The sequence below is a fragment of the Primulina huaijiensis genome, chromosome 6 (genome assembly GCF_012295235.1).
Source record: "Primulina huaijiensis isolate GDHJ02 chromosome 6, ASM1229523v2, whole genome shotgun sequence".
Lineage (NCBI taxonomy): Eukaryota > Viridiplantae > Streptophyta > Magnoliopsida > Lamiales > Gesneriaceae > Primulina > Primulina huaijiensis.
In genome coordinates, this window is record NC_133311.1 from 21,585,272 (window position 1) to 21,611,713 (window position 26,442).

The 26,442-nt window shown below is 34.2% G+C and overlaps 3 protein-coding genes across 5 annotated transcripts; all 3 read right to left on the reverse strand.

Annotated features, from left to right (window-relative positions):
* Positions 1-1,138: 1,138 nt before the first annotated feature.
* Positions 1,139-7,311, reverse strand: LOC140978293 (casein kinase 1-like protein HD16). Of its 2 annotated transcripts, none has more exons than XM_073443205.1 (17): positions 7,100-7,311; positions 6,415-6,838; positions 5,237-5,368; positions 5,081-5,154; positions 4,932-5,001; positions 4,770-4,825; positions 4,610-4,681; positions 3,840-3,934; positions 3,689-3,755; positions 3,363-3,492; positions 3,004-3,222; positions 2,762-2,904; positions 2,362-2,536; positions 2,165-2,255; positions 1,931-2,088; positions 1,656-1,844; positions 1,139-1,556 (listed from the first exon to the last, which is right to left on the reverse strand). In XM_073443205.1, the coding sequence occupies exons 2-17, from the start codon at positions 6,805-6,807 to the stop codon at positions 1,497-1,499; spliced, it is 2,124 nt and encodes a 707-aa protein (XP_073299306.1). In that variant the 5' UTR covers positions 6,808-6,838; positions 7,100-7,311; the 3' UTR covers positions 1,139-1,496. The 2 variants fall into 2 exon arrangements, with proteins under 2 accessions (XP_073299306.1, XP_073299305.1); XM_073443204.1 differs by having other exon boundaries at positions 7,023-7,308.
* Positions 7,312-16,730: 9,419 nt separating this feature from the next.
* LOC140979187 (uncharacterized) lies at positions 16,731-17,294 on the reverse strand. Its single transcript, XM_073444521.1, has one exon. The coding sequence runs from the start codon at positions 17,292-17,294 to the stop codon at positions 16,731-16,733; it is 564 nt and encodes a 187-aa protein (XP_073300622.1).
* Positions 17,295-18,359: 1,065 nt separating this feature from the next.
* Positions 18,360-26,282, reverse strand: LOC140978294 (homeobox-leucine zipper protein ATHB-15-like). Of its 2 annotated transcripts, none has more exons than XM_073443207.1 (18): positions 25,353-26,282; positions 24,883-25,042; positions 24,645-24,751; positions 24,305-24,395; positions 23,837-23,932; positions 23,641-23,754; positions 23,480-23,563; positions 23,246-23,401; positions 22,912-22,986; positions 22,680-22,786; positions 22,418-22,595; positions 22,143-22,331; positions 21,973-22,053; positions 21,670-21,804; positions 21,166-21,491; positions 20,333-20,438; positions 20,071-20,220; positions 18,360-18,718 (listed from the first exon to the last, which is right to left on the reverse strand). In XM_073443207.1, exons 1-18 carry the CDS (start codon positions 25,589-25,591, stop codon positions 18,572-18,574), a joined length of 2,541 nt encoding a protein of 846 aa, XP_073299308.1. In that variant the 5' UTR covers positions 25,592-26,282; the 3' UTR covers positions 18,360-18,571. The 2 variants fall into 2 exon arrangements, with proteins under 2 accessions (XP_073299308.1, XP_073299307.1); XM_073443206.1 differs by having other exon boundaries at positions 24,645-24,754.
* Between the last annotated feature and the right edge of the window lie 160 nt (positions 26,283-26,442).

The window sequence follows — 26,442 nt, forward strand, 5'->3', positions numbered from 1 at the left end:
GTGAGACCGTCTTACGGATCCTAATCTGTGAGACGGGTCAACCCTACCCATATACACAACAAAAATTAATACTCTTAGAATAAAAAGTAATACTTTTTCATGGATGACCCAAATAAAAGATCCGTCTTACAAATACGACCTGTGAGACCGTCTCACACAAGTTTTTGCCAAAAGAATGAAACAAGTAGAGAAAAATAAATAAATTAGACACTCTCCTAATAATAAAGATACAGAGACGTATAACTAATTTTTTTGAACTTAGCAGACAACCCACCAACTAATATTCAAAGTTCTGANAAAAAAAAAAAAAAAAAAAAAAAAAAAAAAAAAAAAAAAAGAAAATTAAGACTACGTTAAATACTTACTTTTATGTAATTTATATGTATTGCAGGGAGCCCAAGAAGGCCTGTCGGGCCAAGTATTATTGAAGCCCACAATATATGTACCGAGAATCTAGCCCAGATAGCCACAGTCCTGCGAAATCAACCGGATCCTGACAGTCGTCACGACGTGCGTATGGATGATCTGCTATACTACAGCTGCGGAAGTATTTCGTGTTTAATAATTATTTATTTTTTGGACGGAAGCTCCGATTTTTCTCTCAGGTTGCTTAACAATTGCTATATTTCGAAAATTGTTAATAAAATATATATATCTACATCACAAATATAAATTTAATTCTAAATTATTTCATTATTCGTATGGGTGATAAAATTTCATTATACATAGTTTCATAAAATATATATCTACATTACAAATATAAATTTAATTCTAAAATATTTCATTATTCGTATGGATGATAAAATTTCATCACATAAGTTTCAGATAACTTTCCAACAACAATTATTTCGAGGTTTTGGATTAACTTTTTTCAAAGATTCCAATGACATAATCCATCAAAACTTCTTATGTATTCACAGATAATATACCAACAAGAAAATTACCGATGGATCAATACGGTATTTTCACCCAAAAAAAAAAAAAAAGATTCCCATGTTTTCGAACAAGAATTGTTGGGTTCCCTTTGCCTAATAATTCAATAGGAGTCGTGTTTGGAGAAAATAACATACCCAGAAAAAATTGAAAACGACCAATTAACCACGTTAATAAATAAATTTCGCATAAAGGTAAAGGTACAGAAACAAGTATTAAGACATGAAATAAATATTAAGAGGTTCAATCTTGTGTATGCATTAGGTCACATAACACCGTGTTAACTCGTACAACTAAAAGAAAATTTATCGTAAATGGAACTATACACATTTTATGGCAACGAGTGAAGACAATCAATCTTCGGTTTTGCACGCAAATGAGCCATCGGTAAGTTACCTTGCACGAACTACTAGCTACTAGACTACCACTACAACTGATAGAGGTCGCAGCAACGTTAAGTTTATAATAGAAACTAGACGCTTGAGCAGGAATCCAGGTTCTTTCCCGTATAAATAGCAGTTTTTGAACCAATGCAGCATCATCTTTTATAACATGGAGATTGACTACGAAACTGTACGACCATAGCAAACGGATGCAATGTACAAGTTTTTGGCCCATTTCTCCTGTAATAAAGAAACAAAAATGATCTGTTAGTGTCCAGGAGTCGTGCAGTAAAAGACCCCAGTAGAAAGATGTACTTCTATGAAACAGATGAAATGAACCTTGACGTGTGTGCTGGGAAAAGCAGATGTACGAAGTGTCTCTTGTGTTTCATCCACTGGTTTTCTTCTTGGCATGCTCAAAACCAGTGCAGTCTGATCAGAAGTTGCTGCTGTAGCAGTTATGCGGTAACCATTGTCCCATCGGCGATGGATGCCCTCACTTGGATAAAGAAAATCTAGCTCCACCACCTGCATAAATAATTACAGTAAGCCTAGAATGTACGTAATTGATGATTTAATAAATTAAAATAGGTAATATGGTGAATAACAAACACCTGATCTGAAAATCCAGCACCCCGAGACATGACGACTGCCCATCTATTTCCAGATGTGGCCATGGATGTGACATAAAAACCTTCCTTCCACTTTTTGTTTATCCATTTAAACGGAAATGAATCGCTGACTTTGTAAGACTGTTGTAAGTACTGAGTTCCTGACTTGGACATAATAATATCAGTCAAACAAATCAACGACGTCCACAACAAATTAACATACAATAATAAGCCTACCTTTAGACATTACTACCAATGAACTACCGTTTGTAGCTCCAGCAACTGCAGTGATGTAAAAATTTTTCTCCCACTGTTCCAATATCCATTCCTGCAAGCAGTCAAAAATTTGCTTGAATTCAGTAACTCTCGTATGTGCTCCAAGTCTAAAGAAAAGACAAAAGGTAACTACTATATTCTCATCATCAATAAGGTACCTTGTGGAGGAAAAAAGGTGAGAGCTCATAAACTTGAGCACTGAAGCCAGTGCCTGCATCCATTATTAAAGCCCAAAGATTAAGACAAGATGCCACACAACTGATGAATAGGCCATCTTCGGTACCCTTTTCGATGTGCTGGGCAAGCCTCGAGTCCATCACATTATAATGATATCTGCAATACAAACCAAAGAAATTGAGAATTGGAATTATTGAGGTGCAAGCAAAATCCAAAAAATCCAATTCGCACACTGAGGGGGTGGGGTGGGGTTTGCAAACAGCAGGTAAAGTAATATGGTACGGAGTTCCCATGGAACATGGCCATTTACTAGACAATTATTCCAAAGCTCGTCAAATAATTTAATAGGAAACCAAATGCAATGAAATCAGTGGTAACTACCTCTGCTTCATGGGCCTACGAGCGTTGTAAATGCTAATCCACTGCGTAGCAGGCATCCCCATGCGAACTTTCTTTTTAGGTTGTTCATCTTCCTCATCTTCAAAAGTCAGTCGTCCTCTCTTGTGACCAACCTGACAGATAAGCTACGAGTGCAAAATATAAAATTAGCCGTGCAGCCAAATTGTGTGACAGGAAAAAGTTTCACAAGTAGAATTTGTGGGGAAAAAATAAATAATGATCACCTTCTGTGCACCCTCAGTGTTGATTGGCCTAATTTCTGGATTTGGTCCCACAATCCCATCAAAAAGGGAGATATATTTAGCATAATTGGGTTCCTCGTCAAACTTTAAATTTACTACATGATCCACAAACAACTTAAATGGCTGTGGACAGAAGCAGCAAAGCGCCTCGGGTGAAGTCGCCATCTTTTTCTTGCAAACTAGAAACCCTTTGTTCTCACCCTATGGAAAAGCAGAATCATTTCAGAAAGAGAAAAGAAGTGAAAGGGAGAAGGATGGGAAGCACAAACAAAATAAGCATATATTGACATGTTAAAAAAAAAAGCACATGGAGAACATTAGCATAGTTATGTCAGACATACCTGAAATCCCTGCCAAGGCAAACGCCCACGCAAAAGGAAAATGAGCGTATATGCAAGAGATTCTAAATCATCTCTCCTACTGCCAGTTCTACCTAAATGAGCATGAACACTTGCATATCGAACGGTTCCCCTGATGGCCAGAAAAACACACACTTCAGCAACAGCACATTATGATAGAAATGAAAAAAAAAATTACTACTACAACAATAGTATTAATAATATCATTAACATCAGCCAAGCCTTCATCGTGACATGGGTGTGAATGGTAAGAAACAGAAAACATAAAATGAAAACATGTAATTTTTCCAAATAAATCTCAGACATACCTAAAAACATCGGGCCGTTGGTCATAATCAACGTGCACACCGGTATTTCCATCTCTCCACCTAGTAGCTGATTGTGCAAAAAGAAATAGAATGATTTCTCAAAAACATGTTGCTAAAGTATATGATGAACCAAGACATAAATATACAGTACCTAAACCAAGATCAACTAGGTACAATTTTTTCTCATCAGTGGTCCCTGGAGGACCAAGCAAAAAGTTCTCAGGCTTCACATCACCATGGACATACCTGTAATTGTTTAAATATTAGGCAAGTCATCAAATGTATTCCTCAATTCTAGACGATCAAAACAAAGAACCATCAAATAAAGTATTCTTATAGCACCAACAAAGCAACTTCATCTCATCTAGTGGTTCACAGATGTAAGAAATTCACCGGGAATAACATATAGGTCAAAACCCTTAACTTATTCACACATGAAAAGCTTCACCCAGTTATGTTTGTCATTCTTTTTTCTTTTCCTTTGAATCCCAAAAAGTATTAGGCATCAAGCTAACAGCTATGATCAAATCTCCATTAAAAGACATCAATTGCACTAGCCTCTACATATAAAAAATTAAATACAGACTAAACATCTCCAACTGATATCCGATAAAGGCCAATAACACTGTAAAGCAAAAAGAGTTTTCTGTGTTGTCCTTATTAATTTAAACTTGAAATATCAGACTTGCCCAATGAGTTTCTGCTCCTGCTTTCATTCTGAGATCAGGAAAAGAAATTGGTTCACACGGAGATTCGCACGAATGAATAGAGTCAAGGGAGACATAGAAACAAAGTAGAAAAAACACTTCCATAAAGCTTTGAACAAATCACATGCAGAGATTCACCCGCATGAGTAGAGTCCAGGGAAACATAGAAACATTGTGGTAAAAACACTTCCACAAAGCTTGGAAGAAATCTCACCCTCTCGAGTGCATTTTCTCCAATATAGATAGTGCTTCTATAGCAATGCATGCGACCATTTCAACAGACATCCTGAACTTGACAATATGAAAGGTTAATCAAGCATGGGAAAGTACCAATCATTGACAGAAACTTAGTATCTTAGAGATGATCTACTCACGTGTGGGAGTTATTATTCCACACATCCCACAAACTTGGTCCAAGCATATCCATGACCTGCAAATGAAGTCTCCAAGTGATCAACTGAAATTCAGAAATCAAAAAGGGAGAGGAGAAAATTATAATAGCAAAGCAGACTGGATAAAATCAATGACCAACATACCATCACATAATAGTCAGCTTGTCGGCCCTTGAAGTGCACTCTTGGAACACCGTGACTTCCACCCAGAGTACTGAGCACAAGATATTTTAAAAGTAAAACATACAGAGCATCAATAACTAGCACTCAAAGCATCACAGTGAATTACTTACTTGTACACTTGCCATTCATAAGGAGGCCCGTAATTACACCCTTTACTATTACGATGTTCAAATTTTAGAGCCACCTGGTAAATTCAAGCACAAATATGTAAACATAAAAAGGAAGATCATAAAAATGTTTGACTTTGGTCAAAACAGAATATATACTTCTGTAGCCCCAGGGCCCATTCTTTCACTGATGGAACCGCCAGAGACACGGCGCCCGACATATACTTGTCCAAAACCTCCCTTGCCAAGCTTCCTCTCAGTTCTGTACATTGGTGAACCACCAACCTGAACCTGTAGCACACAACGTTAGAGTTAAATTGATTTACAAAATCGGGTATTTTATATCACAATAAGCGCTCGAGAATGCAAATCAAGGTTGATTAGACTCCGCTGCTATTTCACTTGTAAACTTCAACTGCATACAATAAAACACCTATTACACACTCAGTTCTTCGATAAATAGTCTAACTAAGAACTCTTGAGTATATATTTTTTTAAAATCTTGATGGCCCTACAAGACCAGAAAAATATAACTCCTAAGGACTATGCGATAAAATGGTTAGGACATTCAACTTCAAGATGACAGCATAACTCACACATTCTTAAAAACTAAACATAAAGCACAATCATAAGCATGCATTTAACAGCCAGAAAAGAAAATAACAAAACAATAACACTAAGAACCAAATTACTCAATTAGGACAAGTGGATATTTTTCTTCGGTATACAATTCACATGAAATCCAAGTATACCAGATTGGTTTGAGTAAAAAAATTTAATTAAATAAGGAAAATGCGTGGCTTGGGTGATCATGGTTTACTTATAAGGACAACGGACAAGTGGAAAGGGAGTAATCCTTAAAGGAAAAGATGCCAAGAAGATACTCAAAAGTCATGTAAATCTAACTGCATCAGACAACCGTTCACAAAAAAATCCCATTCCTGAATTATGAGAAGTAAACGAGGACAAAGTTAATCTTCAACAGGACATCTCACACAAGCAATATGATACAATAATCTGAGCTGACAGAACAAGAGATTTAATGACTGTCATAAACTAAAAGGTTTTCTTTGAAATTATTGCTTCCAAGAGAACATGCTTATACGTCCAAACACAAAATCTAAACTCAAATACGTTCACAAACACAATCTCTGAGATCCCACTTTCCACAATCAAGATGCAAAAGCTTCAAGCTTCAGATACAAGCTTACCAATATATCATGAAATCAAAAAACATTTTGTCTTTCATTCCCAGCCATGTAAAAAAACTTAATACCAATTGATAAAGAAAAAAATCATAAAACATAATTTTAATATACATGTATATAAAGTCTCACCCTTTCTGGGATAGGTGTTGCGGCTAACTCGTCATCGCCGGCATTCCCTTTGTCAGGGCTCTTCCCGCCACTTCCGTAATCATCCATCGGCTTTTCCCCAACCTCCTCTATCCTTTCTGGTTGTTCCAAAACCCTTTCTCCCTGCTCCTCAACCTCCCTAACCTCAACAGCTGCTACAGCTGCAACTACCTTGTCATCCACGGGCTCAGCAACCGCTACGGCTGCAGCTGCTTCTGCTCTTCTTCTCCTTGTTCTTGTCGCAATAGCCGCGTTTTCCTCAACAACCGGGACGATATCTTTGTTTGGATTCTGATTTATGTCGTTGTGTGGTGGCTGCTGCTGTTGCTGCTTCCCTCTCCGGCCTCTGCGCACTCCACTACGCAGCACCGGCATCGTTCATCCTCCAATTCTCATACCCTTTTCCCTAAAAATTCCCATAAATTTATCAAGATAAAGGAATACATAAATACACACGCATTGGCACGTTATCCAGACACAGTTATCAGAAATTCGGAATCACTGTGTTTGCAAACTAAAATCGGTGACGAAAACCAATAAGAGTGATGCAATCAATCAAAAAATGCAAATAAATAGGTAAAAACACTAACCAAGAATAGTGATTCGATAGCAGTAACAAGTGATGATCGAACAATCTTTGCAGAGTGATTGAGCTGAAAAAACTCACCGATCGCCTTGATTTTCCCGATAGTGATGAAAAAAATTAGGGATCTGTAGAAAGAAGAAGCGATCGAATTTCGTCGATTTTAGAGAGAGGAAAAAAAACACACGATTTTGCTCTCGGAGAAGGGGCCCGGATTCTGTATGTATATGTGTACGTATATTTTCCCGATAAAAAATAAATATATAACGGTGTTTTCCACCGTCGATTGCTGTGTAACGAACGGTGTGGATGGGAGATGGAGATTTTTAGAACTCCATGGTTCTGAGAGAGGATGGTCACAGGTCGAGTTTTTGGAGTGATCAAAAATTTGTGTGAGACGATTTTACGGGTCGTATTTTGTGAGACGGATATTTTATTTGGGTCATCAATAAAAATGTATTATCTTTTATGCTAATAGTATTATTTTTTATTGTGAATATCGGTAGAGTTGACCCATCTCACAGATAAAAATTTGTGAGACCGTCTCACAAGAGACCTACTCGATTAGCCCATAGTGTCGGGTTTAGGTCGAGTTCGGATAGGTAATCACTTTTTTTAGAACTTAGGTTTTCTCATTTTATGATTAAAAAAAATCTATTAAGAAAAAATTAGACTTATCAAAATAATATTGTCTAATTTTCAAATCAAATTTAAAAAAAATTATATTTGAGACTGTTTAAAATAGTTAGTAATAATTAACAATTTTTTTAGAAAAAAATATGTAAAACAAGGCATAAAAAAGACTAATTAGAGACATATATATACTTCTTCGGCCCCATTTCATTTGGATCCCTATTTAAATTACATTTAGTTTTGTGGGTTATATCTATTTGATCAGTGCTTTAATTCGATTATAGTTAGTGGGGGAGGCATGAGACATTTGTCATCAACGTTTAATAGGCTTACTAGGTGATTTACGATAAAAAACAAAAAAAAACATTGACATACTATCTTTATATATCATTCGATACTAAGTCTATGAATTTTTTTTAGAAAAAAATAATAATTCGGGTTCTTGGGTACCCGATCGGTAGTTCGTGTAGACATTTTCTACTCGAATCCAACTAATTACCCGATTTACTCGAAAAAAGGCACCCGATTGGATTCGGATCGGGTAACACGAACCGATTGCCCATCCCTAATCTTGAGGAGGTTGAGTTAGAAAGATGAAAAGGGTTTGAGTATCCATGTTTTTAGAGGAAGAGAAGGGACAATGACGTACACGACAAATTAGTTTCGTTTGAAATTGGAAATTTGTACTCGACCTGATTTGTTTGAGATTTTTTGATCGGATGTCAAAAATGAACTTTATCTGTCGACTTGAAAAGAGTCTACACGAAAATATAAGATCAGGGTTATGATGTTTTTAGATCTATGACTCGAAATATGACCCGAAAATTTTTTTGGATTGAGTTTTGGTTTACTTAAATGAAAATTAGGTCACCGTAAATTCAAACCCACCCGACCCAATTATAATCTTTTCAAAGTTTGACTTGTATAAAAAAGTGTGAAATGATTGAAAAGTGTAGTTTGATATTTGAAAGTTATTTTGTGATGTTCGAATGTTTTTTTTATTATTATATATTGATATCATAAATTTTCATAGTAAAATATTTGCATTTTCTAAAAATTTAATTTTTTTGGACAAGTAACTATAAAATATTTTAAGAATTTTTTTTTACAAAAAATTATAAAAAGTTTAAAATTTTTTGTAGGAATAAATATACATTTTGAAAACTATTCCATAAAAAATATTTTCATAATTTAAAAAATTAAGAAAGTGTATTTTATTTTAGAATTTCAAAAATACCTCTTAATTATTCTTTAAAAATATATATTTGGATAAAATTTTAAAAAAAATCGTAAATTTTTACAAAAATCTTGTCAAGATACGTACTTCAATTTTTTGGACTTGTTAATCACTAAAAAAGTTTCTAAAGTACATCTCTAAACAGATATCTTAAAAATAAATTTAAAATTTAGAAAATAAATTTATATTTAGATATTTGGGTTATTCAGTTGATCTCAATATACCTGAATTTTCGTAAAGTATAAAATTTTTTGTTGTTTCTAAAAAAAATAATTTCATTCTTCTTTATCTTTTTCCTATACTTGATTTCCATTTATTTTCTTCTATTTTTGTACTTGCGAGATTTTAATATTTTAATTAAAATGTATTTAATACTCTGATCAGTTTTCGATATGGAGTATAATCGAAGAGCATAAAATATCGTTTGAAACACGAGTCTGTACAATTTGAATAAAAAGAAAGCTTGTAAAATAAATATTGAAATAAAAACAATATAAACTAAACATGAATTGAAGCTCGAAAAAACACAAATATACTATTTTACATATTAATTGTGAGATGAATCTCCGATCCGCTTCATGAAAAATTATTATTATTTACGATAAAAATATTATTTTTCATCGTATATATAGATTGAATCAACCTATTACACGAATATAGCTTAGAAAAATATTTAGACATCATTCTATCAAAACTCACTACTTCTTTACCATACAAAAGTCAAATTAACTCAATTCAGTGTTACTAGGTCGAGTTCCGTAGTGGGTAAACGAGTTGGGCCCTGGCCCAAATTGAAGTAAATTCAACACACTAAGTTGGGCCCATTGTTTATATCTGTGGTCTAATTGGACAACCCGTTTGGACTTTTGCTGGCTATAATAACTACAATGGCTATAGCAGCCGAACTGTATGATTCCTATATATATTAAATCTTTAACATTATACTATGAGGATTATTTTTATTTTTTTGAAATAACTGCAGAAATAAATTCTAATAAATAAAAAGATAAAAATTTGTGTGAGACGGTCTCACGAATCGTATTTTGTGAGACGGATCTCTTATTTGGGTCATCAATGAAAACATATTACTTTTTATGCTAAGAATAGTACTTTTTATTGTGAATATCGGTATGATTGACCCGTCTCACAGATAAAGATTCATGAGACGGTCTCACAAGAGACCTACTCAAATAAAAAAACTCAAATATTTAAGTTTTAAAAAAATATCGAAATTTACATTGCACGTACTGGATATGAGTGCTCAAAACTTGGTGTTGTTTACTATTACGTAGATATTCGTATTTTTATAATCAGCTATAATTTTTTTATATAAGTTTTCAATCCTAATATTATCACTACAGTCAGATACCATATGTTCAATGTTGTAAATATGTGAGGATTTTTGCAATGAGTATTATATTTTTTTTTATAAATAATTGTTCTTAGCTTCTAATTAAATGAGCAATTAAAATATAACGTTTGAATTATTGTATTTAAGGTTGCACTTAGATGGAAATATTTGATTAAATTAGAGAATGATTTGAAAAATAAATTTAAATTTTGCAGGGTGGAAATTCAAATTTTCAATTTTCAACTGAATATAGATTCATAGAACAAATTTAAGGCGAACCAATACGAAAAGTTATCGATTTTAACGAAGGAATATGAAAGACTCGAGCTTGAATCGATCATTAGTAATTTCTTAATGGGTTATCTAGAGCTTAGGAATATGTCATAAGTTTTATATTTATACTATTATATTAAGTGTGATGACATGATAATAACTACTTAGAGAGGACACCGACTTTTTTCCCAATTTTACCCTAATATGATATTCATATTACACTTTTGTTTTTTGTTTTTTTGTTTTAATTTCAACACACTTTTATTTTTATTTCAACAATTCAAATATCAATTTAGTCCCTCCATGATTTGTCAAATTTCAATTTAATCCATCGATAATAATAAAAAAGATTGTACACACACGCATTGCGTGTTTATAGTAACTAGTACCAATGAATGTTTAGTGAATGTTGTTGTTTTTTTTCCGAAGATGAATAATATAATATTAATAAATATACTTTTATTCAGTACATGAATTTTTTTTAAAATAAATATACTTTTATCTTGTATATTACTTGGGCATGATTACAGTTATTGGTTGCACGACATCAGCTTTGACTAATAGGGAGAGTCTCGCTTCGAAGTTCGCCAAGGCAGTCTTCGCTGTCCCGTGGTTTTGCCAACTTGAATTCTCCAGATTTAGAGCATTAAAGTTGAAGGATTTGGAGCAATGAATTCATCTCAGTTATAAAATATATATTTATTTAAATGTAAGGTATAATTTTTAACATAAAAATCCATACGATACGATATTATATTTGAGTCACATATGAGAAAACATTATTTTTTTTATTATAAATATGAGTAGAATTGATTCATCTCACGAATAAAGATCGTAAGACTATGTCACAAAACACATACTAAAAATATAATAACCCCGATAATCCAAGTTTTGTTAGGCTAATCCTTGCAAAACGGTCTCTGATACGAGGGTTTTTAAATTGAGAAGAGGTGGTCACTGAGAATTGGGAAACTACAACAGAACAAAGGAGAATTTATGGTTTTTTAATTAACGTAATTTACGAGAATGTAATGATAACAAATATTTATTTTCTTCTATTTTTGTACTTGCGAGATTTTAATATTTTAATTAAAATGTATTTAATACTCTGATCAGTTTTCGATATGGAGTATAATCGAAGAGCATAAAATATCGTTTGAAACACGAGTCTGTACAATTTGAATAAAAAGAAAGCTTGTAAAATAAATATTGAAATAAAAACAATATAAACTAAACATGAATTGAAGCTCGAAAAAACACAAATATACTATTTTACATATTAATTGTGAGATGAATCTCCGATCCGCTTCATGAAAAATTATTATTATTTACGATAAAAATATTATTTTTCATCGTATATATAGATTGAATCAACCTATTACACGAATATAGCTTAGAAAAATATTTAGACATCATTCTATCAAAACTCACTACTTCTTTACCATACAAAAGTCAAATTAACTCAATTCAGTGTTACTAGGTCGAGTTCCGTAGTGGGTAAACGAGTTGGGCCCTGGCCCAAATTGAAGTAAATTCAACACACTAAGTTGGGCCCATTGTTTATATCTGTGGTCTAATTGGACAACCCGTTTGGACTTTTGCTGGCTATAATAACTACAATGGCTATAGCAGCCGAACTGTATGATTCCTATATATATTAAATCTTTAACATTATACTATGAGGATTATTTTTATTTTTTTTGAAATAACTGCGGAAATAAATTCTAATAAATAAAAAGATAAAAATTTGTGTGAGACGGTCTCACGAATCGTATTTTGTGAGACGGATCTCTTATTTGGGTCATCAATGAAAACATATTACTTTTTATGCTAAGAATAGTACTTTTTATTGTGAATATCGGTATGATTGACCCGTCTCACAGATAAAGATTCATGAGACGGTCTCACAAGAGACCTACTCAAATAAAAAAACTCAAATATTTAAGTTTTAAAAAAATATCGAAATTTACATTGCACGTACTGGATATGAGTGCTCAAAACTTGGTGTTGTTTACTATTACGTAGATATTCGTATTTTTATAATCAGCTATAATTTTTTTATATAAGTTTTCAATCCTAATATTATCACTACAGTCAGATACCATATGTTCAATGTTGTAAATATGTGAGGATTTTTGCAATGAGTATTATATTTTTTTTTATAAATAATTGTTCTTAGCTTCTAATTAAATGAGCAATTAAAATATAACGTTTGAATTATTGTATTTAAGGTTGCACTTAGATGGAAATATTTGATTAAATTAGAGAATGATTTGAAAAATAAATTTAAATTTTGCAGGGTGGAAATTCAAATTTTCAATTTTCAACTGAATATAGATTCATAGAACAAATTTAAGGCGAACCAATACGAAAAGTTATCGATTTTAACGAAGGAATATGAAAGACTCGAGCTTGAATCGATCATTAGTAATTTCTTAATGGGTTATCTAGAGCTTAGGAATATGTCATAAGTTTTATATTTATACTATTATATTAAGTGTGATGACATGATAATAACTACTTAGAGAGGACACCGACTTTTTTCCCAATTTTACCCTAATATGATATTCATATTACACTTTTGTTTTTTGTTTTTTTGTTTTAATTTCAACACACTTTTATTTTTATTTCAACAATTCAAATATCAATTTAGTCCCTCCATGATTTGTCAAATTTCAATTTAATCCATCGATAATAATAAAAAAGATTGTACACACACGCATTGCGTGTGTATAGTAACTAGTACCAATGAATGTTTAGTGAATGTTGTTGTTTTTTTTCCGAAGATGAATAATATAATATTAATAAATATACTTTTATTCAGTACATGAATTTTTTTTAAAATAAATATAGATAAAATAACGGTATTACCATGAACTATTGTATCAATACAGTACTCAATGTTAATTGGGCATAAGAAATAAGAGTTTGTTCTAAATTTGATATCTTGATGTCAGATAAGTTACAAAACCATCATACAACTTTTCTACTTTTAGTCGAGCAGAAACTAACCAAATTATAAAATTTAAATCCAGAGATCGCCCAAGATTGATTGGTGCTTAATCCACAACACAGATTAAAGGTATCCAAATTGAATCTGACGAGGAACTAATATTGGAATAAAGGGCTCAACTTTATAATAATTATTATTAACGTGCCAAATTTATTTTTTTAAAAAAATCGATTTAATGAATTAGCTCTATAAACTCCATGATTCATAAGCCAAGTTTGTTCACGTACAGAATATCAACTAAGTTTACTGTTGCATATATACAAGATTACAATCTACTCTATAATATATATACACACATTTGGGAATGAAATTTTCCAATGTACTTGATGTTCCAAATCATACTACATTTTGTTCACATAAGTTTCGTTTACACGAATTATTAAAAATTAAATACATCAAACATTACACCTAAACAAAATACAATAAATCACAAACATTTGATTCAACTTTTTTTTTAAAAAAATAATAATAAACAATAATGTTTGATTGTTTATCGTGTTCGAGATATTTTATTTAAAAAAAAGATAAATCGAAAATAATTTTTTAATAAAGTATAACACAGTTTGAAATACTAAGTGAAACTATATATTTCGAGAGGAGAGCTTGATTTGTTAATTCTCAGAGTTCAATAATTGACCACTAAACCCCACACCACACTTTCCCTACTTTTGTTGGGTGTCACTTTCCCCACTTTAATTACCCTTTTCCCCAGGTTTGATGTCTATTTATTTAGTAATCAAAGTTGTAAATTTGTTGGCCATTATAAGCACACACACATATTTTTTTTTTACAGCTGAAATCTTGTAATTTATTAAGAAGAAGATAGATCCGCAATTACAAGTTTAATCAACCATAAAGGAAAAGATCCATGCTCCCAAACAAAATGAGAGGAGGATGAAAAAGCAAAAGCAGCAACCGAGTGAGCCACCCGGTTAGCCGATCTCCTAACATGAATACGATGAGGGCTCTCGAGTGCCTCCAAAAGTATGCTAATATCCGTAGCAATTGAACCCACATAACTAAGATCCTCTTCTGGCCTTGTGACATAAACACACACACATATAATTACATAAATGTTGATCAAATTCAACTTTAAAAAAGGTTTAATGATAGTGGTAACCTCTTACATGAGTCTGAAACTCCTTTAACTTAGAAGAGAAAGTAAATCGAAGAATGTGCACGAATAAACAGAGATCCGAGTAAGAAGACAACAAACATCAACCCCAGAGCATATCCTCACGATATTTCAATGAGAAATATGTTTCACACGATAATCGATCTTGCGACGTCGAAGAATATTAGCCCATGTCAAATTAAAGGTCGATATATCATAAATCAAAATTATGACTTGTAACAACTTATTAAATATCAAAGAAAAATATCCTTATACTATATAACAAGTAATTTTCATACCTAAAATACCACTTTAGAGCTCTTATATGCAAGGAAAAAGGCACAAATTAATCATATATATCAAATGATTCAAATGACATGTTATTACTACAAAGTACTCTATATATGAATGAACAATAATATATGCATGAATTTCTTAATCCATTACATACTTAAATTCATCACAACCTTATTTAATTAGAGATTATAATGACTTCGAAACATTACATAATAATCATGAAAAAAATATATGCAAACATATAGTTATGAATGGAAGGATATACTTTACAAATACATGTAAAATTCTTCTTCTTACTTTAGGTAAAAGCTATATCGATTTCCCATATTCAGCTCCCATTCACAAGATCGATCATGATATTCGATTTAATTAATTAAATGAAATATGCAAATGTTGCTCTCTCAAAAGTTGCAAATGATAAAGGAAATATAACAAAGAAATGACAGCCTAATGGGGTCTAATAATAATAATAATAATAAAGAATGAAAAGCAACAAACGTCCAATAAATTTCTGATTTCCCACACTTTCACCATACCAATTTACCTATACTTTTGGCTTTTCTTTCTTTATTTCTTGGTGCAATTTCTGCAACAAAAAAAAAAAAGAAAAAAAGAAGTTTAACCCTTAAATAAGATTCAGCTTTTTCGAAGAATTAGTTCATGTCCACAAGAAATCTCGAAATGGATTGATTATATATGCTTATTCTTCAAATTGATCTGAAACGGAACCAAGAAATTGAAAGATTAAATAAAATTTAAAGCAACGTACGTAAATTTGAAATAATCTTTTTTTTAATACATAGTAATTTTAAATGCAAAAAATATGACTTATAAATACTCATCATGAATCTGATCAATAATTTAGGTTTGTGTTTATTGTTAAACACACGTGATGGATTTGAATATTAATTCCACTGAATTCAAATTAATCCACCAATATATTATATATCCTTATGCAGTCATGAGAAATATCTACAAAATATTAAAATAATTTTGATTATGGACGAAAGTCCCAAAATTACGATCGAGTTGAAACTTAAGGAAAATTAACATTAATTAATTATGATATATGTGGGTACCCGTAATTTACCTGAAATTAAATAATCATATATGGCTGGCGATGCATGTCCATATAATATAATTAATTAAATAAACCAAGTAATAATTGTCCGTTGTCCATATAATTAAGTAAACAAACCAAGTACTTAATTAATTCTGTTATATATATAGATTTGATATGCTGCACACCTATGTGAGCACCGATGAGGTGTCGCTCAAACCTATGTGAGCACCTNATTTGTAATAATTCCAAGAATTGTACAGAGACAAAAAATTTCCACCAAGATATTAGAGCTAATCAACTCTTTGAAAACGTACAGATATTATGCACATTTTATTTCATGTCAAAATGTCACCAAAAAATACAAAGAGAAACTTAAAAGTCATTATCTTTTCTTTAATTCTCAAAAAAATATTTATTGTATAATGATGGTCGACCGAAAGTACAAATTTTTCAGAAAAAAACATAAATTCATTTGAAGAAGTACTTGTATATTCACCATAAAAAAAATTAAGATAAAAATAATCACAAGAAATATATGAATAAATAAAAATATAATGATCACTGTCAATAAAAGAGACCGAAACAAATAGAAATACACTATTTTTTTATATCATTTTTATTAATTATTGGTACATGCAAACGTGCATGAAATTTTGGCGACACCTCCAAAACAATTATCTTCACGATTTTTTTAGAAAAATATTAATTCAAAGCCAACAATGTTTATTTCAAGATTAATTTATCCATGCATTTTGTCTCTTCAAATCTTTATAAAACTTCATAATAAACTCTTCTGCAGCTTCATCCACGCGATTATCTCCATCAATCCTATCATCGCTCAGTGGAAATGGAGAGTCAGTTATCCTCAGTTTCCTTACCATTGGGCTCGGCCCAAATCCAGGCAAAGCCGGTGACGCCGCCGCGCTGTTGATCATCTCCAGAGCCGCTGCAAGTAAATCTACATCGATGGGTGGCGGCGCGTGTGAGTGTTTCCGCTTGTTGATATGAAAGCTTGGGAGGTGGAATGTAGGGTAATCTGGGCTGGTACTGCAGCTGAACTCGTACTCGAGTTGGCCTCCGGCGTCGTGAGAGCGGCGGCCGGAGTAGGAGGCGGCAGCAAGGTGGTGGTGGAACATGAGGTTGTGTATGGCGGCTTTTCCAGCAATCTTGCCACGTTGAATCATCATGTTGAGATCTGAAAACAATTTGCCCTTTGATATGCCTTTACGTAGCATGAAATATAGGACTCGGACTCTGCTCCAGAATTTCTTGGCTATAATTGGTAGGTTCGGCTCCATATCTAATTCCCGTATATTTTTGGGTATCTTTTTATAATTTTTTTTGGGGATGTGTGTGTTAATTCGTGGGGAGGAAAAGATTGTGAAAGAAGATTGTTTTGATTTGACGAAGTTTGGTGACTTATGAGCGGGGGTATTTAAAGGGGCCTGCCTCTCCTCTTAGATAGAGGTGAGAGCACTTGTGGTGGTACTTTGACTAAAATAACTAATGTCGCTTTCGCAGGCTTTAGAGCTGTTGGCACGAGTAACTCAGAAATTTCATGCCTATAGCTTTACTTAGCATCGGAGGTTTTGGACTGATTTGACAAAGATTCACACTTAATATATGTAAAGACCTTCCACCTTCCAGCTCTGAAATGGGATATCAATTGATTAAATATTTTATAAATATAAAATTTTAAAGAACTAAAAGTGATCGAAAATTTTGTTCTGAGGGAAAGATTTTTCCAAAACTGAATGAAAACAAATGCACCAGACTTTTTACCCGCTGCTTAGCCTAGCTGTACACCACTTGTGTTAATAACATTAGCATGGCAACGCAAGCCTGTTAAAGTTCACTGACTCCATTCGCCTATAAAAGAGTCTAAAGCCAACATGACTTGCATATTTACATGTACTTTAACTGTTAATTATGTACTAAAAATAAAGGCCACAATTAAAGATTTTAATTGCTAAATAAAAAATTTAAGCCGAACTTTGATTATTATTTTATTTAAAAAAAATCAATTAGTCATTTAGCTTTTTGTTAGGCCGAAACGCAGGAAAAACCACTTCATTTACGATAATTTTTTTATAATATATACTACTGCGATTCATGTATTTAGATTACAAAGGCTATATCGCTTGCTTTCTCGGCTACTGTTTATTTATTTGGTCTGTCTGTCAGGACCGCTAAGATCTTTGAAATGGTGATTGTTGTTTTAGATATAACGTTTTTTCGTATAAAATGCATGCTTTCCGATATCCCCTGGATGTAATTACAAATTTGTTTTATTTCTGTCAGCCGGTGGTTATGAACTGTATTTACCTGGTATGCCAAGTGTACTTTGTAGCTTTTTTGATCAAGTGATATATCTTTATTTACTGATAAAAAGAAGTGTAACCCGAAGTGGATAGGGGTTACATGCAGAAAACATAATAAACCACATCCCAAAAACAACATTAATTAGTTACCACAACTGTCATCAGAAGCATGATCTAACATAGGAGATTTAGTGCCACCACAAAAGGAGGACTATGGAGTCGTTAGAACTATTTCAGTGATCGAGACAGTAAAATCAAACAAAAGACCAGTTGACGAACATGAAGCAGAGGCAATGGACATTATCATCTTCATTCAAGACCTTCCAAGCCACCGCTCTCTCATAAGAGATCGGCCTGCCCATGCTCGACACACAGATGCCACCTTGAAGAGATGCAACACCCTGTTCAATACAAATGCCAGAGAAAGGAACATCAGCTTCAAAGTTGCAAGGCCAAATTCTGTCAGCACCAAAAATATATAGCTTGCATAGTGGGAAAAAGCACGATGCATTGATAATTCAGGGTTTTATGAGCACAGTCGATCAAAAACGTATTATTCTGTCTGACTTCATTGGTGCATCATTATTCTAGCTAGCTGCTTAGATAACAGCTTCACGTCATTATCTTTAGACTGTGGAGAGAAAAGGGAGCAACAGGCGATCGACACTGTTAAATTTTTCTTAAGATCTGATCGGCACTTGGAAAAAATCATTACATTGGGATGCAAGAAAGCATATTTGAGTTGTGTGCTAGCGTGGTCAAAGTGCACAGGATTCGAAATAAGAATGACTCAACTTAACAGGTTTCATATATCTCAAAACACACAAAATTCACCCACATAACTAAATTCCTGGCATGCTACGAGTTTAATATTTATCATAGAGACCTTCAGGCAGCATTCTTTAAGTATAAGGTTTCGGGAGTTGATCATCAATCAAATGATTCCATTAGACAACGATAACTAACACGACTCACGAGCTACGATGAATCTATTCATTATGTAAAATGACTTGGAAATTAACTGACCAGAACATCACAAAACTCTCGCTGTCAAGCCGTTGAAACATCACAAGCGGCTAGAGTTGGGCAAGCGGTCAGAGTTTGGACGGGCAGCTAGAGTTGTTGAGAAACTCAAGCCCGAAGGAACTCAAGATGATGAAGAGAACTCGAGCTAGAGAGACCATCAGAGTTGGTGCGGCTCAAAAGCAGCGAGAGTTCACACAACTATTCAAGTTAATGGGGGCAGCTCAAGTTAACAAATAGTGGTTATAACAGCTAAAAAGCAATTCACGAGAGAATCAAGAAAATCTTGAAGACTTTTTTGGTGAGAAAACAATAGGAGGCAGAGATCTTTTTGGAGAGAACAAGGGTTTTCTTATTCGGGGTTATTTCTTTGGGGGAATTCTCGGGTATTTGGAGAGAAAACAATAGAGAGAGAGTTTAGGTAAAAGAGGAATCGTGAATTGGGAGTTGTTGGAAATCTGTATTCTGGAATTGTACTGTCAACGAGATGGGATAAACACATACTCTTCTTCCCATTGACGTAGATCAATTTGATCGAGCCACGTAATCTTGTGTCTCGTTACATGTTTTGTCCATGCATGTTAGTGCCCGTGATTTCATATTGAGTACTGTGTAATCTTGGAAAGTCTATCTAAAATTGAACAGTTTGCTTTTCAACATAATCTCGGATAAAGTTCTCATTTCTTTACTCAACACATTAATTTTAGTTCAGGTATCAAAATTCTCTAACCTGATTCATTATCTGCGGAAACTGGGAGCAAAGATTTTTCCTTCCATGATCATCAAATATCTTTTCCAAAGGTATGTCTTGAAGCGCAAGAAATGTCGTCTCAAGCATGTCAAGACCGGCTTGGTTCGAAAAAGTAAAAACCGGCAATGCCTGCAAAAGTTTTGAAGTTCCATGCTTAAATAAGAACAATCAGAACACATGATATTCTCTTTATATATATTATAAGACGGGGATATAAAAAAGGGCACGTAGAGAAAGTTACCTTCACTGAGCAGCACATAATGGCATCTGAGTAATGCCAAAGATCTTTGAGAACCAGGTTGTTACCTTCACCGCTAAATTTGAGCAGCTCAGTACCCATATAGTTTCTACAAAGATAATGAAATGAGTAAGTTAAAACTGTTATAATAAACATATAACATAATTGAAGACATACATTTGCTCCGTTAATAGCAATTATAACCGCTTTGGATACAAAAGCCACAACTTAAATAACACTTTAAGTAGGCTGGGCTTTAAAGTACTTTTCCATAAAAAAAAAAAACAAGTAGTTTTAATTTTTAGCTACAAATATAATAGTAAAAATGGTTTTTTAAAATTATGTTTTATGTAAAATCTAAAACTGAAGGGTAGAATTCCACATTTTCCACTTCTAAAATGTTCTTTTCTACAAGGACTTCAGCATTCAAATCTCACTTTTGTTTTGAAATGTGCATTGGTTTTTAACAAGAACACTTCTGTTGAAGTAAATTTTCCATCTATAAAAAAGCATTCCTTGTGTGGATTGCATTTTCATAGTGTTCAAGTTTTCACATTTCTTCATTACTGCCACACTTGAAACATTGGAGCTCCTAAGATTTACACCAAAAAGCCTTACTTATGATTATATCTAATGCGTCATTGTTATCACTTAAGCATGAGAGTAGCTCCTAAATCCAAAATACTAGTTTATCAAGTGGAAGAGTTTAAGTTAACAGGTCACTCCACCATTTGGAACTGCTAACAGTTAAATTCCTATAAAAGTAAAGTTGCTTTGCTCATAAAATTCACACATAAATCTTTAGAAATATGGCATTCAAGCACTATCTAGAAGACCTGTAACTTCGGGCGATCCAAAGAGCAAGAGTATGTGCTTCAGGAGTTCCAAGCGGTGGTCGAAGATCAGCATGAGAACCTAGAGGTGATGGTGAGAGAGCCAATGCAACCCTTTGAACAGATGATATAATGCTACGTAAATACTGTCGGGCCATTGAAGTAACACTATCTTGCATGTGACTATCAAATGCAAATTCAAATGCAATAGAGACAACAGATCTAGAAGCCCCACTGCTAAGAGCAAGGTCTTTTGAGGGCTCGTTGCTTGCTGCACCAGTCTCAAGAACGGATGCCAGATCCAGGGTGCGATTTGGGCTGGACAACTCCTACTTAGAATTGGAAAGAGTTTATCAAGGATCCATCAAGTGGGAACTTATAACAATACAAATTTTATGATCAAACGATATGACTATTATCAGAATCATTGTGCTTACGCTAGGCATTTAGTCCTCTTAGACATATTTCTGCTCGAGAAAAGGGAAAAAATTGACTGAGAATATTAACCTTTCCAGAATCAAGTGGAATGATACGGAAACCAGAGGGAAGAAGAGGAGCATTGTCAGCAAAAGATGGATCAATAGGGGCAAATATGAGTTCAGAGCATGTGCCAACAGCATTCTCATCTGTCCCGCTACAGAGCTGCCATATTCCAAAATCAAATGCATCGAAAACCTCTTGATCTCAGAAAATAATTGCATGAAGATAGTTGGTAACTTTTTTTTATAATACTCAGAATGTTAAAAGAAAACATGAAAAATACTCTGCACTTCGCTGAGAAATATAACAAACAGGGAAGGAAACGATTACTTGCAAGAAGAACACATCTCTCGGCATCATTGCAACATCGGAAGAATAACCAACACCTTCGAGCTTAATTACTTCCAGCAGCTATAAAAATGGGAAATGTGTGTAAGTCGCAACACAGTGTGCGGAAGGCCAACACCATGTTACACTACCAAGAAATTCAATACACTTGCCTCTTCATGCTCAATGGTTTGAGACAAAGGGAGGATAACATGACCCCCAAAATTACCAACTCGAGGCTGACCATAATAAGTAAAAGGACCGATTTTGACGGCAGTGGCTGCATAAGCATCAATGTTGTTGTCAGCCCATTCAGATCTGTGCTCTCGTAAAAATCTTAATAGTAATGCAGGAGGCACATTCTGCACCCAGAAAAGGATGGATTGAATGAGATCAGAAATTGAGAAGAAGAAAAAACCAAATAGAAACAAACATGTGGTGAAAAGACCTGTAAAAGCATAGATGCTTTGGCACATAAGACAGCATCATAAATGGATGTACATCCATTTGAGCCCACCAATTTTTCAGGATTGGAGTTGACAAGAATAGTAACATCATCCACACCATCATTGCCTATAGATGCCCAGCCCGCATCACTGAATCCATTAAGAGCTTCATTGAATCCCCTGTAAATGATTGCACATATTTGATATAAGGAATGGCACATAGTACTAAAGATGAAACTAAAAGGGCGGAAAATGGTAACCAACCTGCTGAGCTGATGGCTAAGTGCACGTAGAGCTGGTGGCCGTCTGCCCCAGTTGGTTAAGCTAGCCTGTGAAATATCTTGAGAGATATGCCTAAGCTGGCAAAGAGCCTGTATTGGGTGATAAGAAGAGAGCAAAGGCAAAACACATTAAAATCGAAAGAAAATACTCCAGGCAATCTATTTTGTGATTCAAGAGTTATAGAGCATTCAAGAAAATAGCTTGAGTCCCTTACAGCCATCGTGGTCTTTTGAGCAAGCATAGTTGAAGATTCATAAAGTGGGCGCAGAACCTCGGGAACACCGGATGCCTAGGCAACAAAAAATATATATATAAAAAAAAGTATGTGCAGTATAAAACAATTTCTCCAATTATCAGTTCATTAATTGGAACAGTTGGTAAAGTCCCATTGTCAATAAATTTAAAAATATATACAGCTTTGTTCCTCACAACATTAGACACTCATTTATACTCATTTGAAAAATAAAATGGAAATCTATTTCTAAGAATGCAAAATCAACAAGTCGACCACAAGGCCATACAAAGTTGTAAATGACACACAAAAGTACCTCCAAGTTCATGTGGTCTACAATGTGGATAATTGACCCTCCACCCTCGCAAGGTCTAATAAGGTAACCACTAGGCAACATTTCTGCTCTCACAAAATTCCGCACAGGTGGCATGCTTGATCCATTCTGAGTATCACTAAGTGATCTTTCACAGACCTGAAATTGTTCCAAAACCTATAGAAGACTTTGAAAATGAAAAACCACCAAATTATGAGCTGAAGAAAGGTTGCCTACCACTAGGCTGCCGTCATCCAAGACCGAAGTATACCGCAACAACCAAAAATCACGACCTGGCGCCAGAGTCGTTGGCGCATACAGCTACATTTCATGATCCCATTAGTGTATTTACAAATTATAACCAAAATCTGTGTGTGTTAATATTAATATCCACCAACCTGCATGTATAAAATTTCTATGGTCCCACCACTCGCAGTAGGCAGCACAGTGAGCACATCCACAGTTCGGCAATCGCGAAACCATGAAGGTCGATCCTTCAGCATTTCCACAACCTAAACTAGACCTCGTGATTAATTTCAACCACAAAAACCCGAGAAAAATCACAAGGCTAGAGAAAGAATGAAGGAAACTAACCCTGTTGGGCTCTAGACCAACCAGGCCACAAGCTCTTGCTGCCACGCCAGTGCAACCGTGAGAAATAGAGATGATTCCAAAGGAATCCGGACCAGGCTACTCAAAATTTAGGACAATTCAATACGGGAAAAGTGTAACATAGAGTTCAAATAGCCAAAAAACAAAAGAAGCAAAAAGTCCACACATTTCTATTATCATGTAAAAAGGTTTGCCCCCACTATCGCAAGAATCTTGACTGAGGCCATTGTTTTGTAATATTCTTCAATCAAAATTAGAAATTAATCTCACTGATCATACTTCGAAGAGCATGAAGAAACATTATATATCTTCTGAGATGTACAGATAAATAATCATAAGTGAATATGTCATTTGTAATAATAATGCATATCGGCGTATTACGTATTTTACCCAAGAATTATCAGAACAAGTGCGAACACTTAAATTTAACAAATTGAATATACATGTTACCTTCATTCCAGGCATTTGAACCCACTCAACAGCAGTTCCAGTGGCCTTTGAAATAAACTCTGTTAAAGTCTCTTCTGCAATGGACAAAAGCCTGGAAAAATAACCAAACAAAATTCCATAAGCTTTCCCAATACACAGAAAACAAATTGATTCACATGGTGGAACAACAAATATGCTCCCATTACATCAAGAAAATGACCTAACAGCCATAACTCTACCCTGTGGTGGACACCATATGTATTGAAAGGGTGGCAAAAAACATAAACGGCTTTCTCTTTTTTTTCACATTTGAGGAACTAAACTCCTCACTCTTGTTAGTTCTGCTCCTGCAAATACTCACCCTGCAGGACTTGTTGCATCCCTTGGTGGATGCTGAGGCGCCAAGTGATGTTGTTGACAACTCGATACCACCGATTCACAGCTGGTGCCTTTCATCATAAGTACATCCTGCTATAGGAATACAATCAAACCTGATATTTATCTTCATAAACCTCTTCAAATTCATTCACAATTTCACCGAATGAAGCCACATAATACATATATTACAATAGTGAAACAAATAGATACAAGACTCTCACGCTTGGGGTATGTTGGCGAAAATAACTAATTTCATACACCAATTGGGACACTTGTTTCTGCAGCCTATCATTCTCCTCCATCAAGAGCCTATTCATGGCTGTGAGCTTCCTATTCACCGATTGAAGCCTTGAGGACTCTTTCCTTTGCTTATCTCTACATCTGCATTTCAGGAAAACCACATATAAACTTCCAATCAGTAGAACTCATCACAATTTTAATTAAGTCGTTCATTATTTCGGCATAACACGAAAATTCTTCAAATATAGAGCTACTTCCTTAAGATTGTGATCAATCCTCAATAGAAATCATGGGTTCGAGTAGAACAATCGAATGGATCTTGAATCAGAACCATACATAAAAAAATCATAGGTAAAAACCAACAGTATCGAAAGCACCAATGGTTAAACTCTGAACTACAAATTTCAATCTAAGAACGCTATACTTGCAGAATTGACAATCAGAAAACTACCTTCTGTTCTGGAACCAGACCTTGATTTGCTTAGTCTCAATATTGGATAAAATGGGGAATTCTCTAATAAGCTGCTGCCGGCGCATTGAACTCGGCTTTGGACACTCATGATACAACTTCTCCAGGACTTCAACTTGCTCAGGTGTGTAGCGGACATATTTCCCATTGTCTATGCTCCCGGCTGAAGCCGATGGCACTGCTCTAGACATCTTGTTACCATCTTTGCGACACATAGCCATCTTTCACGACACAACTTTAACTTAATCCGAGAAACTAGAACAAACAATGCAACACACCCTCTAACCTTCCAGATCTTCAAATCTAATCCCAAAAGTTCAAAACTTCGGGGCTATTATAAAAAAAAAACGCCTTCTTGAAAATAAAATAGACATTAAATAATAAAAGAAACATATCTGAACAACTGAAAAACCAGTAAGCTGAATCTACTACAAATCAATAACCACGGCACAGCAACAACAGGAAAAACCTCAACGCCCAACCTAGAAATTTACCCAAAAATTTTACATCATTTTTGTTTCCATCAAATATGCCTCCAATCCCGCCAAATTTTCTTCATAATAACAGACAATTTAGCACCCATCCAAGATCGGAGCTTTGACCCTTACAGTTTGGATCCAAACAAAAGGGAACTAACCACAGATAACATCTCCGTCTCCCTTCTCCCAAGATTCTTTTTCCACTTTCTCAAAAATCAAAAGTTTTAGTTCACCCCAAGAAATACAACACATGCATTTATACGACTACACATAAAGAAATATGTGTGTATACATCACACATACACTCACATGCATAAAACCTGGTGAAAATGGACCTTGGGTGATGTAAATATAATCTGGAAAAGTTGTTGACTGTTGGTAAAGAGATTGAGGAAAAGGAAAATATATTATGGCCCTTTGTGTTCGGACCACGAATCGTAATGCTGGTCCGGTGGTCCCTATTTTCACTGGCCTGCTTATTTTTCCTTCGAGACTATTCAGATTTAGAAAAGACAATTATATTCCTGTTACAAATAGTTTATTAAACTTTGATCCCCGATGGGAACAAAATACTTTGATATGAAAACAGTAAG